General features: G+C 41.2%; 1 protein-coding gene across 1 annotated transcript in view; it reads left to right on the top strand.

The window, feature by feature from the left end:
• VWF (von Willebrand factor) overlaps positions 1–12,767 on the top strand; it is a 132,589-nt gene that overhangs the window by 85,938 nt on the left and 33,884 nt on the right. Inside the window, exons 33-37 of the mRNA XM_051770709.1 lie at positions 55–98; positions 4,413–4,590; positions 7,493–7,713; positions 8,693–8,885; positions 10,020–10,361. Of these exons, the coding sequence (XP_051626669.1) occupies positions 55–98; positions 4,413–4,590; positions 7,493–7,713; positions 8,693–8,885; positions 10,020–10,361 (978 nt within the window). The remainder of the gene's footprint in view (positions 1–54; positions 99–4,412; positions 4,591–7,492; positions 7,714–8,692; positions 8,886–10,019; positions 10,362–12,767) is intronic.

Below are 12,767 nucleotides of genomic sequence, written 5' to 3'. Positions count from 1 at the left end.
TAAAAGGCTGGGTGAGGGAGTGAGATGACTAAAATATGTCTTCTTCTCTTTCAGACCCTGTCAGAGAATGTGTGGATGAGGATGGAAATAAAAAAAAAGTAAGTGTATTGCCTGGGTTGTCCATCTGGCTTTCAAGTTGCAAAGTCTGTGCAGGAGCATGAATATCTTCAGAGATAGCATGAAAAAAAAAGTATGGGAAAATATTAAGAATTGTTTTTAGGAGGGAAATATTACCTTTTGAAGCAGTGGGGTAACTTTACACACACAGGAGACACCTCATCTTGCAATGTTGAATACTACTGAAGGCAGTGCAGACCCAAAACTTGTGATAATGTGTGTCTTCCCTGACAATGAAAAATGCATTTCCTTCTCCTGGTGAAAGAACTTCTGGGACAGCTAAACATGGCCAAAAAAAAGGTGCATGTGTAGGGGGAGGCAACATCATTGTGCAGACCCTGTCCTTCTGCTAAAATTACAAATACTTTGTCCCTGTGGAAATCTTATAGAAAGATAATTATTGTGTGATAATTATCTCTTTAGGGCAAATAATCTCTTAAGTAATAGAAGCAAAGTTCTCTGTGTTCGTTCGTGGTAAAACTCTTATTGATCCCGAGAAAATGCTCAGAAATGCTTGTAAACCTGTCTGATCTCTCAAAAGTGATCCAGGTCTAAGGAAGCAATGATCTAGATGTTATAAAAGGTTAAGTTTCTTCATCTCAGGTGAAACACCAAGGTTTTTGAGAGTATATGATCCTTCATGCTTTTAAAAATATGAGCATAAGCTTGTGCCATCTTTTCTAGTAGAGATCAGTTATGAGCTCTAGTCTAGGATTTATCTTGAATTTCTAGTACCTTAAAAAATATTCCTTTGATTTTTCCCTTGTGAAGACATGACTGTAAGGAAGGATGTGGCTAATAAAGAAATGCTTATGAATTGTCTAGACACAGGAAATATGTCAAAACTGCCTTACAGGGCTGGCCTCGGTCAGCTGGTGAGAACACAGAAAGGCTTTAGCTAAATCAGGCACTAATAATCTGGAGGCTTCGAGGCTGACAGCCTAAATAAGAAAAAAAAAACAACCAACAAACAAAAAATAAATTTGAAAAACTTCTTTAGTTAAAACCAAAAAATAATCAGATTATTTGCACGTGTCCAGGCCTCGGGGCTCCTAGAGCAGACACAGGTATGTGCAGATAGATGCTAGGAAGGCTAAACTTGAATTTCAGACATGTCAGGTTTCATTTTTGTCGGTGATAAACTCAAAGCACAATTTCCGTTCTGGCTAAAATGCTCTTCGAGGAAAACAGGCTGGGCTCCAGTCCTTGGGAAAACAAGCCACACTTTCAAAGGGCAGCCTTTAGGGGGATTTTGTGTTACCTCTTCTGTCAGCCAGAAAAAAATAGGTGTTAGGAGGCACTGTGGTGGCCACTGCCTTTTGGAACAGGCTGCTGAGCATCCCTGGGAGGCTCCAGGACACCGTGGGAGTGTCCCGGGGCAGCACCCACACTCTGCTGCCTCACTGGCAGGGAGGTGCCACTGTTCTGTTCCCCTCTTCCAGCAAATTCCACAAATCCACGGGGATGAAGAATCAAGGCTCTTCCCTAATTCAGAAAACACAGGCTTTTACATTGGATTCACAATATTCCAGGGGTTACTCAGAGTTATTGCAGGAGGCTCAGTTCCCCAGGCGGGATGTCTGTCATGCACCTGGAGATTGTGGGAACTGATCTCGTGCAGTTTGCAAGGGAATCAGAGCACTCAGGATCAAAAATATCAGCCTAAATCCTATCAGCATCATGAACAACATGATTTGTTACTTTTTCTGTTTGGTTTTGTTATTACCTCTACCCTGGAAAGGACTGTTGAAGGAAGATTCATGACTAAGGTCATTGTTAGTAGCAGAAGGATAGCAGATCAAATGTGCTGGGACAGACCAAAATCCCATCCAGCCCCCTGTATTTTGTGACCAAAAATAGGAGCCGGGGAGGAATGTAATTAAATATGTGTGAAAATTCCTTGAACTGTCCCAACCTTTAACAATTTGTGTCTCAGGGACACCCTCAGGTGATAGTGACACCTTTTTCTGTTAGATAGGGCTAGATAGTTTTCTCCTCCATGAATTTATTCAGCCATTCTTTGAATCCACGTAAGTTTTTAGTACTCATCAGATCCAGTGGCAGGGAGTTGCAGGAGTGCTAAATACAGGGTGTGCAAAGAACCACTGGTTTCATATTTGAACTTGCCAGCTGACAGAATATCAGAACAATTATGGTAGATAAAGGTTTTTTGTTAATGTAGTTAATTTTCATCATTAGTCTTATTATGATGGTTTTCAGCGGGCATAAAGATGATACTAAAAGTGTGGGTACTTGTCTTATAATAGTAGCATTTCATCATGAAGTGATCTTTGATCTTCTGCATTTCTAGTCTATGTATGGCAATAAAAACCACGTTCCTAAACTAGCAGTGTCTGTACCATGGCTTTTCCCGTATAGCTCAGCTCTTGGCTTGCAGAACAGACAAACAAACAAACAAACCCCTGACTAAATTAAAAGGTACCAGCTGAGAAAGCTGCTCGAGGTACATGTCTCTCCCTCCTGCAGATGCACAGCAAGGGAAGAGTGTACAAGTCCAGGTCTGTAGGTTCAGAGCTCCCTCAGAGAGGAAGTCTGAGGCTTCCTGCGGTGTCCTGGCAGGCTCACTGCTTTCAGCAGACATCCTTCACTGTTTAGAAACCCCTGATTTTCCTTCCCTTTCTGTCCTGTTTAACTCCTACGATTTCATATCAATTGGGATTTAGGCTTTCTTTGTCTTCAGAGTCTCTGCATCTTCCTCTGCACCAGGATTCTTGGCTTTTTTGTGATACTTCAACTGGTATTTTCATTTTACTGTGCTGTGCTTTGCTATTCTTGTCCAGCTCTTAGATGTTTTCCAATAGATGTCCTGTTAAGGAGTGAAATAAAAACAATTAAATATGTATGGAAGCCAGACTTGCACAGCTGTATTTGTACCCTTCCAGGTGCTCCTAGTGAGTTGTAGGCGAGACAACTATAATTAAAAAACATTCTATTTCTTCCTATCTAGATACTTTTTCCATACTTAAAGCTCCTCTTCTCACTTTTTCACAGCTTCCTCTAGGCTCACAAACCTGAAAAGTATTAAGCAACTTTCAGTTGCCTTCTCAAAATCCTGAAACAGATCCAATAAATTAACTTGTATTTAATATGTAATTTTTTTTATGGCTGCAAGTCTGACTGTTCTTGTTTAGACTTGATGGAATCACATAGCTCAGAGATACAGAGCAATGTTTTCACAGTGTTATTCTCAGCTTGAACATTCAGTGACAAGACTCATCTGTGAATTATGTTGTTATCTAGTTGTTTTAATCCTTTGCTCTTCTTTTTTTATGGGAATGATGGTTAAAGTGAGAAGGACATGATGGGAGATCACCTTCCCCCATAGCAATTTTTTCTTTCCCACGTGTTTCTGCTTGTGGATATCAAGAAATGTTAACCCAGTTCATAGAACCAATGTCTCACTTGTACTGGTGTTTCTGGACTCACCTCTGTAGAGATAGGTCTGGGAAGTGCTGTTTCCCACATTTGGGGATATTCTTGGGAATGCAGACCTCAGGGATGAACACTGTTTTGAAATTCATTGAGCCTATTTATGGAGTATAGAGTTCTGTGGGATTTGGGCCAGAGAGCTCAACTTTTTGCAGATAGAAATCTTGAGATACCCCAGATTGTGACCACATCTATTTCTCTGTCATTTATTAGCATGTAATCCTGGTACCTTAAAATTTAGACTGGCCTTTAGAAACTAAGAGTATATTTTACATTTAATTTTTAGTTTTACAAGTCCACTACATTTATGCAATAACATTTATATGGTAAAGAAACAAATTCCCTTTGGGAAGGGAGGAACTGTTTTAAAATTTCAGAGTTTCTTATAAAATAATTACAATATTCCATACCTTTCTAGCTTGGAACAGATATTGTTAATTCCTGCTGTGCCATGACCATCTGTGGCTTATGAAGACTAAAGGCTTTGAAATGTAAAGCAAAGCTGAGGGCAATTCTTTGTTGACTCTGGGCTATCCATGCATGCTGTAGGATGGCAAGTGGTGGAGTATCAGACACTTCATTTTGTTGTAGCAAAGCATTTCCTGTTCAAGACTGTTACCTTTGGCTTGGAATTTCAGAGTCTGTTTTTTAGTGTTGCTAATTTCAACTTTCTAATTGTCATGGAGTCCTTAATACACTGCATTCCTTTATTTAGTTTTCCAAGGATAATTTGAGTCACAGTCACTGTACTTGTTAACTGTGGGGTTGTGACACCAGCCAGGCTTTGTGTTTTCCTGCCCCCTGCCCATCTTCTCACTGTTGAATCTCCGTGTCTCCCTACCCAGCCTGGTGATAAATGGACATTGCCAGACCAGTGCCACACTGTGACATGCTTTCCAGGAGATTACACAGTTCTGGAGAGCCACCACATTAACTGTGAGAGGATGGCAAAGCCAGTGTGTCACAGCAACCTCCCTGCTGTGAAGGTTGAAGAAACGTGTGGCTGCCGCTGGATGTGTCCCTGTGAGTATCTCTCTTTGCATGTGTGGCCTCTCCTTCCCCATCACTTGAAATGTTTTCTCAGAAATGTGATGCTGAGTGCAGCTGCTCAGCCGTTGTACACATCAAAGGTGGCTGGGATGGGAGGAATTGCTGTTTAATTGCTGCACAGTGATTAACCAAAATAACTAGGAGCATGACAGTTGCCCTGTTGCTGGAATGTCCAGTGCTGTTTGCAAGTTCGGGGCTGCTGTGAGCTTATTTTTTGCATTAGTGGATCTACAGTGTTTTATCAGAGAATCTCACACTCCATTTCCAAAGCTGTGTGTACTGGCAAGGAGGATGTATGGAAGCAAACAGGAATTTACCTTGGCAGGCTGTAAGCAAGTGATTTATTCTTGCTCGTCCCCTGGGCTTGAGGGTTTGACCTGACCTCAATCACACACATGTATTACAGAAACATCAACAAAAAATGCTCCCTGTCTCCATATAATCTCACACTCTGTGTGAGTGGTGCCTTGGCTGGGATGACAGGAACAGAAATTAAATGTACCCACTCACACTTACAGGGTACAGAGATGCAGCCCTGAGGCTGGTGACCAGTTCATTAAAAAGAAAATAGCTTACATCTTAAGTAATAAGATTGCTTTTTGAAAGTAAGTCACAACCCTATACATAACTTGTCTTCATGAAGTATAATCTGAATTTAAAATATCCTCTCCTGAACTGGCTGATTTAAGAACAATTTATTCCAAATACTGCTTGAAATAACTAAGCTGGTAGCTGGATTTTGATCCCTGAACTGTTATACACACAAAATTTTTACACCCCAAGTTTTAGCATTTCCTAAAAGTGTGTTTGATTATCCAAACCCTTTAAATCTAACCTTTCTGTTTTGATATAAGTATTTCAGAAAGGTAGAAAGACTTGAGTTAGATAGTCTTAAGTATTTTATAATGTTTGAAATATTATCCTTATGTTACTGACCCATCTTTAATAATTTTCTTGATCCTTACTACATACATAGGATCAACATGAAGACATTACTTTAGGCATGCAAAATGTGCCTTTATAAAAAATTTCTGAAAAGCTGAAATGAAAATTATCATTTGCACAGTTAGCTGATTATCAGGAAAAGACCTGTGGTTCACTTGAGATTGTTGGTATTTAACAAGACCTAACAACTCTTTATGAATTTAATGAGCCACAATACCCAAATATTTTTTTTCCTAAGATGGTGCAGAATGTGAGGGGAAAAATAGTAAATTTTCATATGATATAGAAGAAGAGAATTAAAAAACCCCAACCTCATCCAGGTGATTAAAGAACTCCTGGGTCAAGGCCCCTTGTTTTAATGATAACTTAGTGCAACCAGGGTGATGCTGGGTCAACTAAAGCAACATTCATAGCAGGTGGAAAGGCTGATTTTGATGCTGTGTGTGCTGAAGTCAGAGCCAAAACCCACAGCAGAATCACGGCAATGCATCTTAAATTGACTTGTGATTCACTTATTTAGAGAGCTAAAACATGCTTTCAAGTGATGGCTTGACAGTGTGGGTGATGTGACAAATGGTTTTGTAGAGAGGAAGTACTTGAAAAAGAGTTCTTATGTCGTTTAAAAGTTCAGAGAATAGTTCAGGAGTTACACTGTAAAGGTGTAACTAGACTATCAAAGTGTAACTAAAGGTATAACTTGCTGAACTAGTTGCAAGCTTTATAGTTTTACAGTAACGTGATTTGCAGTGTATGACTCATGAGTATTGTGTGCTCTTGGGCTACTTTAAAATAAATTGCATTAGTGCATTTTGTGCTACAGAATACCTATGAGAATTTTGAAAGGATTCCCATTATCCTTAGAATTTTTTTTAGATGTCCATGAATAAACAAAGGTTGCAAAACATGGGTTTATAGCTTTTTTTATAAACATTGTTGTTTATATATGAACTTAATAAGCAGATACAGTAAAATGCCTGAGGATGCTCCAGTGCTCTCAAAGGGATGTATCTCTTGACAACTCAGTGCCCAGCAGTACACAAGATAGACTGGCTTCCTTCCCTCCTCTGAGTTGTTTGCTGTTTTTCCTGGGAAATTAAGTTTCAAGGTCATTGATTAGGAAACAGATTATTCTCAGATCTCAGTTAGAAGCCAAGTACTGAATTATTAACAATGATAATTTTCTTCCTTACATGGTTTGCTGGCATTGCTTTTATTGTCCTTATTGTCTTCAGGCAAGAGATTTGAAAACATAGGAGCCAGAAGCATCAGGTTTTGTTTTGGCATTCTTGAGATTATAATTCTCCTTGTTTTCCAGTTTGTGAAGACAAGGAGGTGTTTACAACCTAATGACTAGAACACTGAGCTGTCAGCTGACCATTGGTTTATCCTGTGCATATTATTTCTCTTGCTTTTTTCCTGTTTCCAATTGGGAAAAAAAAAAGTCCCCAGGTATTAACTTGGGACATATGTTTGATAGGAGTGAAATAGTGTTATTTGGTTTCAAATGCAATACTACACAGAATAAAATAGAATGCCATAGTTAAGATACAATGCAAAAATTATAAAATTGTGTTATGGTCTTTCTACAAATATGGAAGGGATTTTCCCTGTTTTATTTTTCATATAATATCTATTACTTAATCATATTCAATGTGAGCAAATTTCAGGCAAAAGGATTTTCTATGGGTTTATCCAAATCCCTTTTAATAGTAATTGTTCCAGACAAAGATATTTCAAAAAAACACCACGTGTGATGAAGTATTTACCAAAATTTCTTGTCAATGATGTGCTGCATCATTTGCAATTCATTACTTTCCTTGCCTTCCCAATTAATTGGTTCCACATGCCCCTAATGATTGTGGAGAAATAGTCTTAATTTAAACTAAAGCAAATGCCTCTATGGCTTTCTTTGGTGGTTGTTTATTTGCAGGTGTCTGTATGGGAAGTTCGTCTCGACACATTGTCACCTTTGATGGGCTGAATTTTAAGCTGGCTGGCAATTGCTCCTACACCTTGTTTCAAGACATGCAACACGATGTTGAAGTTCTCCTCCATGAAGGACCCTGCAGAGCAGCCCCAAAGATGAACTGCATGGACTCCATGGAAGTGAAACATCGTGGTGTATCTGTTCAGCTCTTCAGTAACATGGCAGTAAGCTAAACACAATGAACTGATCTGTGCATTGGCTGCTCATGCTATAGAATCCAGGCTATGAGGACAATTTTTTCCCTTTATCTAATTTCTGAACCCTTTCAGCCTATTTTTAGGCTTCTGAGCAAATGCCTCTTTTCCTTTTCATGATACAGTCGATGTTCACATAACGAGCCAGGCACGTTTTTCCTCTTGTTCTCCACGTTGTGCTGGTGTGACAATGTCAAGAACATGGGATTTGGCAGCATCTCCCTGACATTTCATCCAGAAAGGCAGGGATTATAGACAGGACATTGTGCACTGTGATTCTCCTCTTTTGGCAGAGGTCCTTTATACAATGTTTTTGTTTGGTGAGTGGGAGAGCACTCTGCTCCTCACAAAGCTGTGAATGACTGGCTCACTGAAGAGAGGTGGTTTTTACCTTGTGTGGTTGGGCCTCAGTGTCAGAAGAAAGAACATCTTAGTATGCATTACATCTGCTTTATGGGCAGAGAAGTATTCGAACCCAATATGACCCATTTTTCAATCTCTGGGTCCTCAGGCATAACTTGTCTAACTTGCAAAGATGATCACTTCTGACTGATGTAGCAAAATAGGGTGGACCAAAACACCTACACCCAGTTCTGCATGATGATGGGCAACCTTGACTTTTCACTGAGGTATTGATAATCAGGGCCTGTAGGCATTATTTGAACTTCATGGCTTGAGATTGCTACTCTGTCAGTATTTGATGCTCAAGGAGTGCACTTATAGGGGAAAATGTTGAAAGAGTTGTTCATATAATTCACAAAATGAAGGTCAAGTACTTCTGTAGGTTTTCAGACTCAATAGAAAATTTCAGCAAAATTGATTCTTATATCCAGACTCAGTTGGACCTCCAAGTACTTGTGAAGTCAAAATGTGCTTCAGCTGTAAATTTGGGTTGATTTTTAACTGCTTGCTAAAACTGATGTGATGACCTTGCCTTTTTTGAAAACAGGTGACTGTTAATGGTGAAAGGGTTCGTATCCCCTACTCTAACTCTTTGTTTGGAATCACTGTCTATGGAGCAGTAATCCATGAAATCCAGTTCTTCCATCTTGGACATAATCTCACATTTACTCCAATAAACAATGAATTTCTTCTTAAACTTAATTCAAAGAGCTTTTCTTCAGGAACCAAAGGCCTTTGTGGTAAGTTTCAAAGGTAGTAGTTTTAACAGCTCCCCACTTGGGCTCGAGCTTCTATTTATTTTATTGTAACTTGTGTGGCTTTGAAGCTGTAAACTCTCTGGCTGAACTGATCCCTCACTGTTGAGGGAGCACTGCAAATCTGTGTAGTTTTTCTGCTATGACCAGCAGTGTAACAGCTCACTGACCACTGACTCCCAGTAATGCCTTAGAAAGGCATATTTTCAAGGAGATTGGTGGCTTTTTTTGTGTGAGGGTTTAACTTTAGATTGCTGCATATATGTTTACAAGAGGCATGACCTATGCTTGCAGGGAAGGTGAACTGTTTGAGAGGGGGACTACTACCTGGGAGAATTAATTCTATGGTATCCTCAATGATATAATCTATGGTACAGCTTAAACCTCTGTGGCATAAACTGTGCCTCAATTAAAAAGGAAATGGGAATGGAGACCATTTTTGTGCCTCTATTTATGATAGGAATGATAAGGAATATAACTGTCCAGTTCTAGACCCTTCAATTAGGAAGGATATTGAGGGGCTGGAGCGTGTCCAAAGAAGGGCAACAAGGCTGGTGAAGGGACTGGAGCACAAGTCCTATAGGGAGCAGCTGAGGGAGCTGGGGGGGCTCAGCCTGGACAAGAGCAGGCTCAGGGGAGACCTCATTGCTCTCTACAACTACCTGAAAGGAGGTTGTAGCCAGGTGGAGGTTGGTGTCTTCTCCCAGGAACCAGCAGTAGGACAAGAGAGTGGAGTCTTCAGCTGCACCAGGGGAGGTTTAGGTTGGACATTAGGAAGAAATTCTTTACAGAGAGAGTTATTGGACATTGGAATTGGCTGCCCAAGGAGGTGGTGGAGTCACCATCCCTGGAGGTGTTCCAGAAGAGACTGGATGTGGCACTTGGTGCCGTGGTCTGGGTGACAAGGTGGTGTTGGGTCAAAGGTTGGACTCGATGATCTCAGAGGTCTTTTCCAGCCTAGCTGATTCTGTGATTCTGTGATCATTCATTCCTCTCCCCCTTGGTAGCCACTGAGCCGCCCCAACCAGTGTCATCTGTCCTGCCCCTGTTTTCTCCAGGTTTATTTTATTGCTGACTGTATTCAGCCTTTTCCTTTTCCTTTTCCTCACCCTCCTACAGGGGTGTGTGACCAGAACCATGTCAACGACTTCACGTTGCGCAACGGCTCTGTCACTCCTGACAGCAGCGTGTTTATCCAAGACTGGGCAGTGCAAGAGCCAGGGAAGGTCTGTGAGATCCGGAGGGAAGACAGGTGCTCTGAGCACGCCACGAGCCTCTGCCACCTCCTGCTCTCCGATGGGTTTGTGGAGTGCCACAGGATCATCTCCCCCAGCATGTTCTACGAGGCCTGCATGGAGAACAGCTGCTATGAGGACGAAGCCTGTGAGATGATAACTTCCTACGCTCACCTCTGCAGGGAGCACGACGTCTGCGTGCACTGGAGAACACCCGAGATCTGTCGTAAGGGTTTTACTCTGCGTTCAAACTGGTGTAGAAATCGTCTCACTGTGTGATGGGGGTGACAGTGACTGTCTTGTCAGTGTAATATTGGTTTTTGAAGGCTTTGCAACAGGGCAGAAGTTCCAGATCACGTTTATCGTACAGGTCATATTGCAGATCAAATAACTGGTTTGTCATCCACTGAGCTGCGTATTGTGGAGAAAGTTGGTAGGCTGCTAACTAATAAAATACAAGGCTAGAGAGATAAAAATACTGTGAAAGCTGTGCACAGGTACACACAACTGTGTGACAGTACCTGACTCTGCAGCCACTGAACCATCGTGGGGCCAGGTTTGGGCTGAGAGCCTGCTCTCATTCTGCCTGTTTTAGCAGCAGGTGTCCTTGCTTTGATACAGACACTGGAGGGTCTGAGGTGGCCATGGAAACTCATACTTTGGACTAGTGGAACTGCTTCCCATACCTGTGCATAATGACATGCAATAAGACTTTTCTTTGTAGTTGGTTCATAAAATTCCTTCCATTTCAACCAAAGCCTAAACTTTTGAGAATGTGATGGAAGAGCCAGTGAGATTTTAAGTTTCTGCTACAGGGAGAAACTGGGAAAGGCCACTCTCTATGGTGTCATTTCTTGCCAGGACATGCCATGCTACGCTGTTTGAACCAGCTGTAATTTGCTCTGCAGATGTGGTTCTCTTTCTGCCTGTGTGTTGCTTGTGTTTTGGAAGTGAAAAGTTTGTGCTGTGAGAAGGGAGCATAGCAGGATGTGAGTCCTGCAAATCACCCAGAACCCAATCAAGACTAGCAAGACAAGTGCCAAATTCAAACAGTTGTTGCTTTGTATGCCTACTGTCCTAAGTTCTTATAGACAAGTGCTTCTGCTTTATCTTCCTGTTTCTTCTCCTCTCACTGTCTGCAGTGATGGCACTGGACATTCAGATATTCACTCAGTATTTCTGGTTCATATGAGTATCTCAGATGGATACGTATGTAGGTATTTTCTTTCCCACCCACCTCCTCATTACTCTGTCTTGATTGTCCCAGTTGGTTTTCACATCTCCTACCTCTCTAGTTTAGTTGGTTCTTGTTGCTTTGCTTTCTTTCCCTCTTTCTGCCCAGGTACTTTCCATTTCAGAACTGGAGAACCAGGATCCTAATGGCATGATATAATAAAAAATCACTCCATGTTCTGCTTTTCTTCATGTTTTAAACTCAGACTGAGGGAATTATAGGATAGGAAGTCAAGAATGTGAATTTGGTCTGAGCCTCCAGTTAATTTTTAAAATATCTTTCAGGAATAATAGGATATTGAACACAGTCTGTTTGGAGTATAGTCCTAGAAAGCAGAGAGAGAATGCTGCCAGCCTATATCCAAATTTAGTGCTTCAGTCAGACTTTGCAAATTGTAACATCCAAAGCTGGATGTCAATGGATTACCTTAATAACTCTGCATTTTTCAAATTCCCCTCTGGTGCCACAGCGTGTATAGGGATAGACAAAGAGTTGCTCATTTTAACACTAGTTGCATAAAAGTCTTTAGTGTCTTAACAACAGCATCATCATCTTCCTTCAAGCACATGCCTGTGTGCAATTGCCAAAATAAAACTGCCAACATTTGGTTTATACAGATTACATTAATGACTGAATAGTACAGCTTAATCACTCTACCAAAACATGTTTAATAGCAATGGCTTGGTTCTGGGTTACCTTGCTTCCTTCTCCCCAGTCCAGTGAGTCCCTGTCATTCTTTTAGCATTTGATCTGGGGGTTTGTCATGCCATATTGGGACATTCCAAGCAGTACAAGACCTTTCTGACTGCTCTGCCTGCATGGGTGAATATACTCTCTGGAATTCAAATATATTCAGCCTGGAAAAGAGAAGGCTTCAGGGTGACCTAATTCTGGCCTCCCAGTACCTGAAGGGAGCCCACAAGAAAGATGAAGATGAATGGCTTCAAACTGACAGACAGTAGGGTTATATGGATATTAGGAAGAAATTCTTCCCTGGGAGGGTGGTAAGGCCCTGGCACAGGTTGCCCAGAGAAGCTGTGGCTGCCCCATCCCTGGAAGTGTCCAAGGCCAGGTTGGATGGGGCTCTGAGAAACCTGGGCTAGTGGAAGGTGTCCCTGCCCATGGATGAGCTTTAAGGTCCCTCTCAACTCCCAGCATTCTATGATTCTATGAAATAATTGGATTCCTATGAAGGAGGAAAGGGTTAATATTAAATACATTACTTTTCTGTTTCCTTTGGCTGCTAAGTAGGGTGTGTGTAGATAGTTCAGCTGATGAACATTGATTTGGCATCTCAGGTCTTCATTCAGTAATTTTCATTCAGTGTTTTCTGTCAGGGGACTGAAAAAAAGTTTTATAAACCTCACAGCAGTCACAGACTGGGAAATAAGAAACACT

Source organism: Manacus candei, unplaced genomic scaffold (assembly GCF_025592945.1).
Source record: "Manacus candei isolate 608988 ecotype Guabito, Panama unplaced genomic scaffold, ASM2559294v1 h1tg000124l, whole genome shotgun sequence".
NCBI lineage: Eukaryota > Metazoa > Chordata > Aves > Passeriformes > Pipridae > Manacus > Manacus candei.
This window is presented reverse-complemented; position numbering and strand designations above follow the sequence as displayed.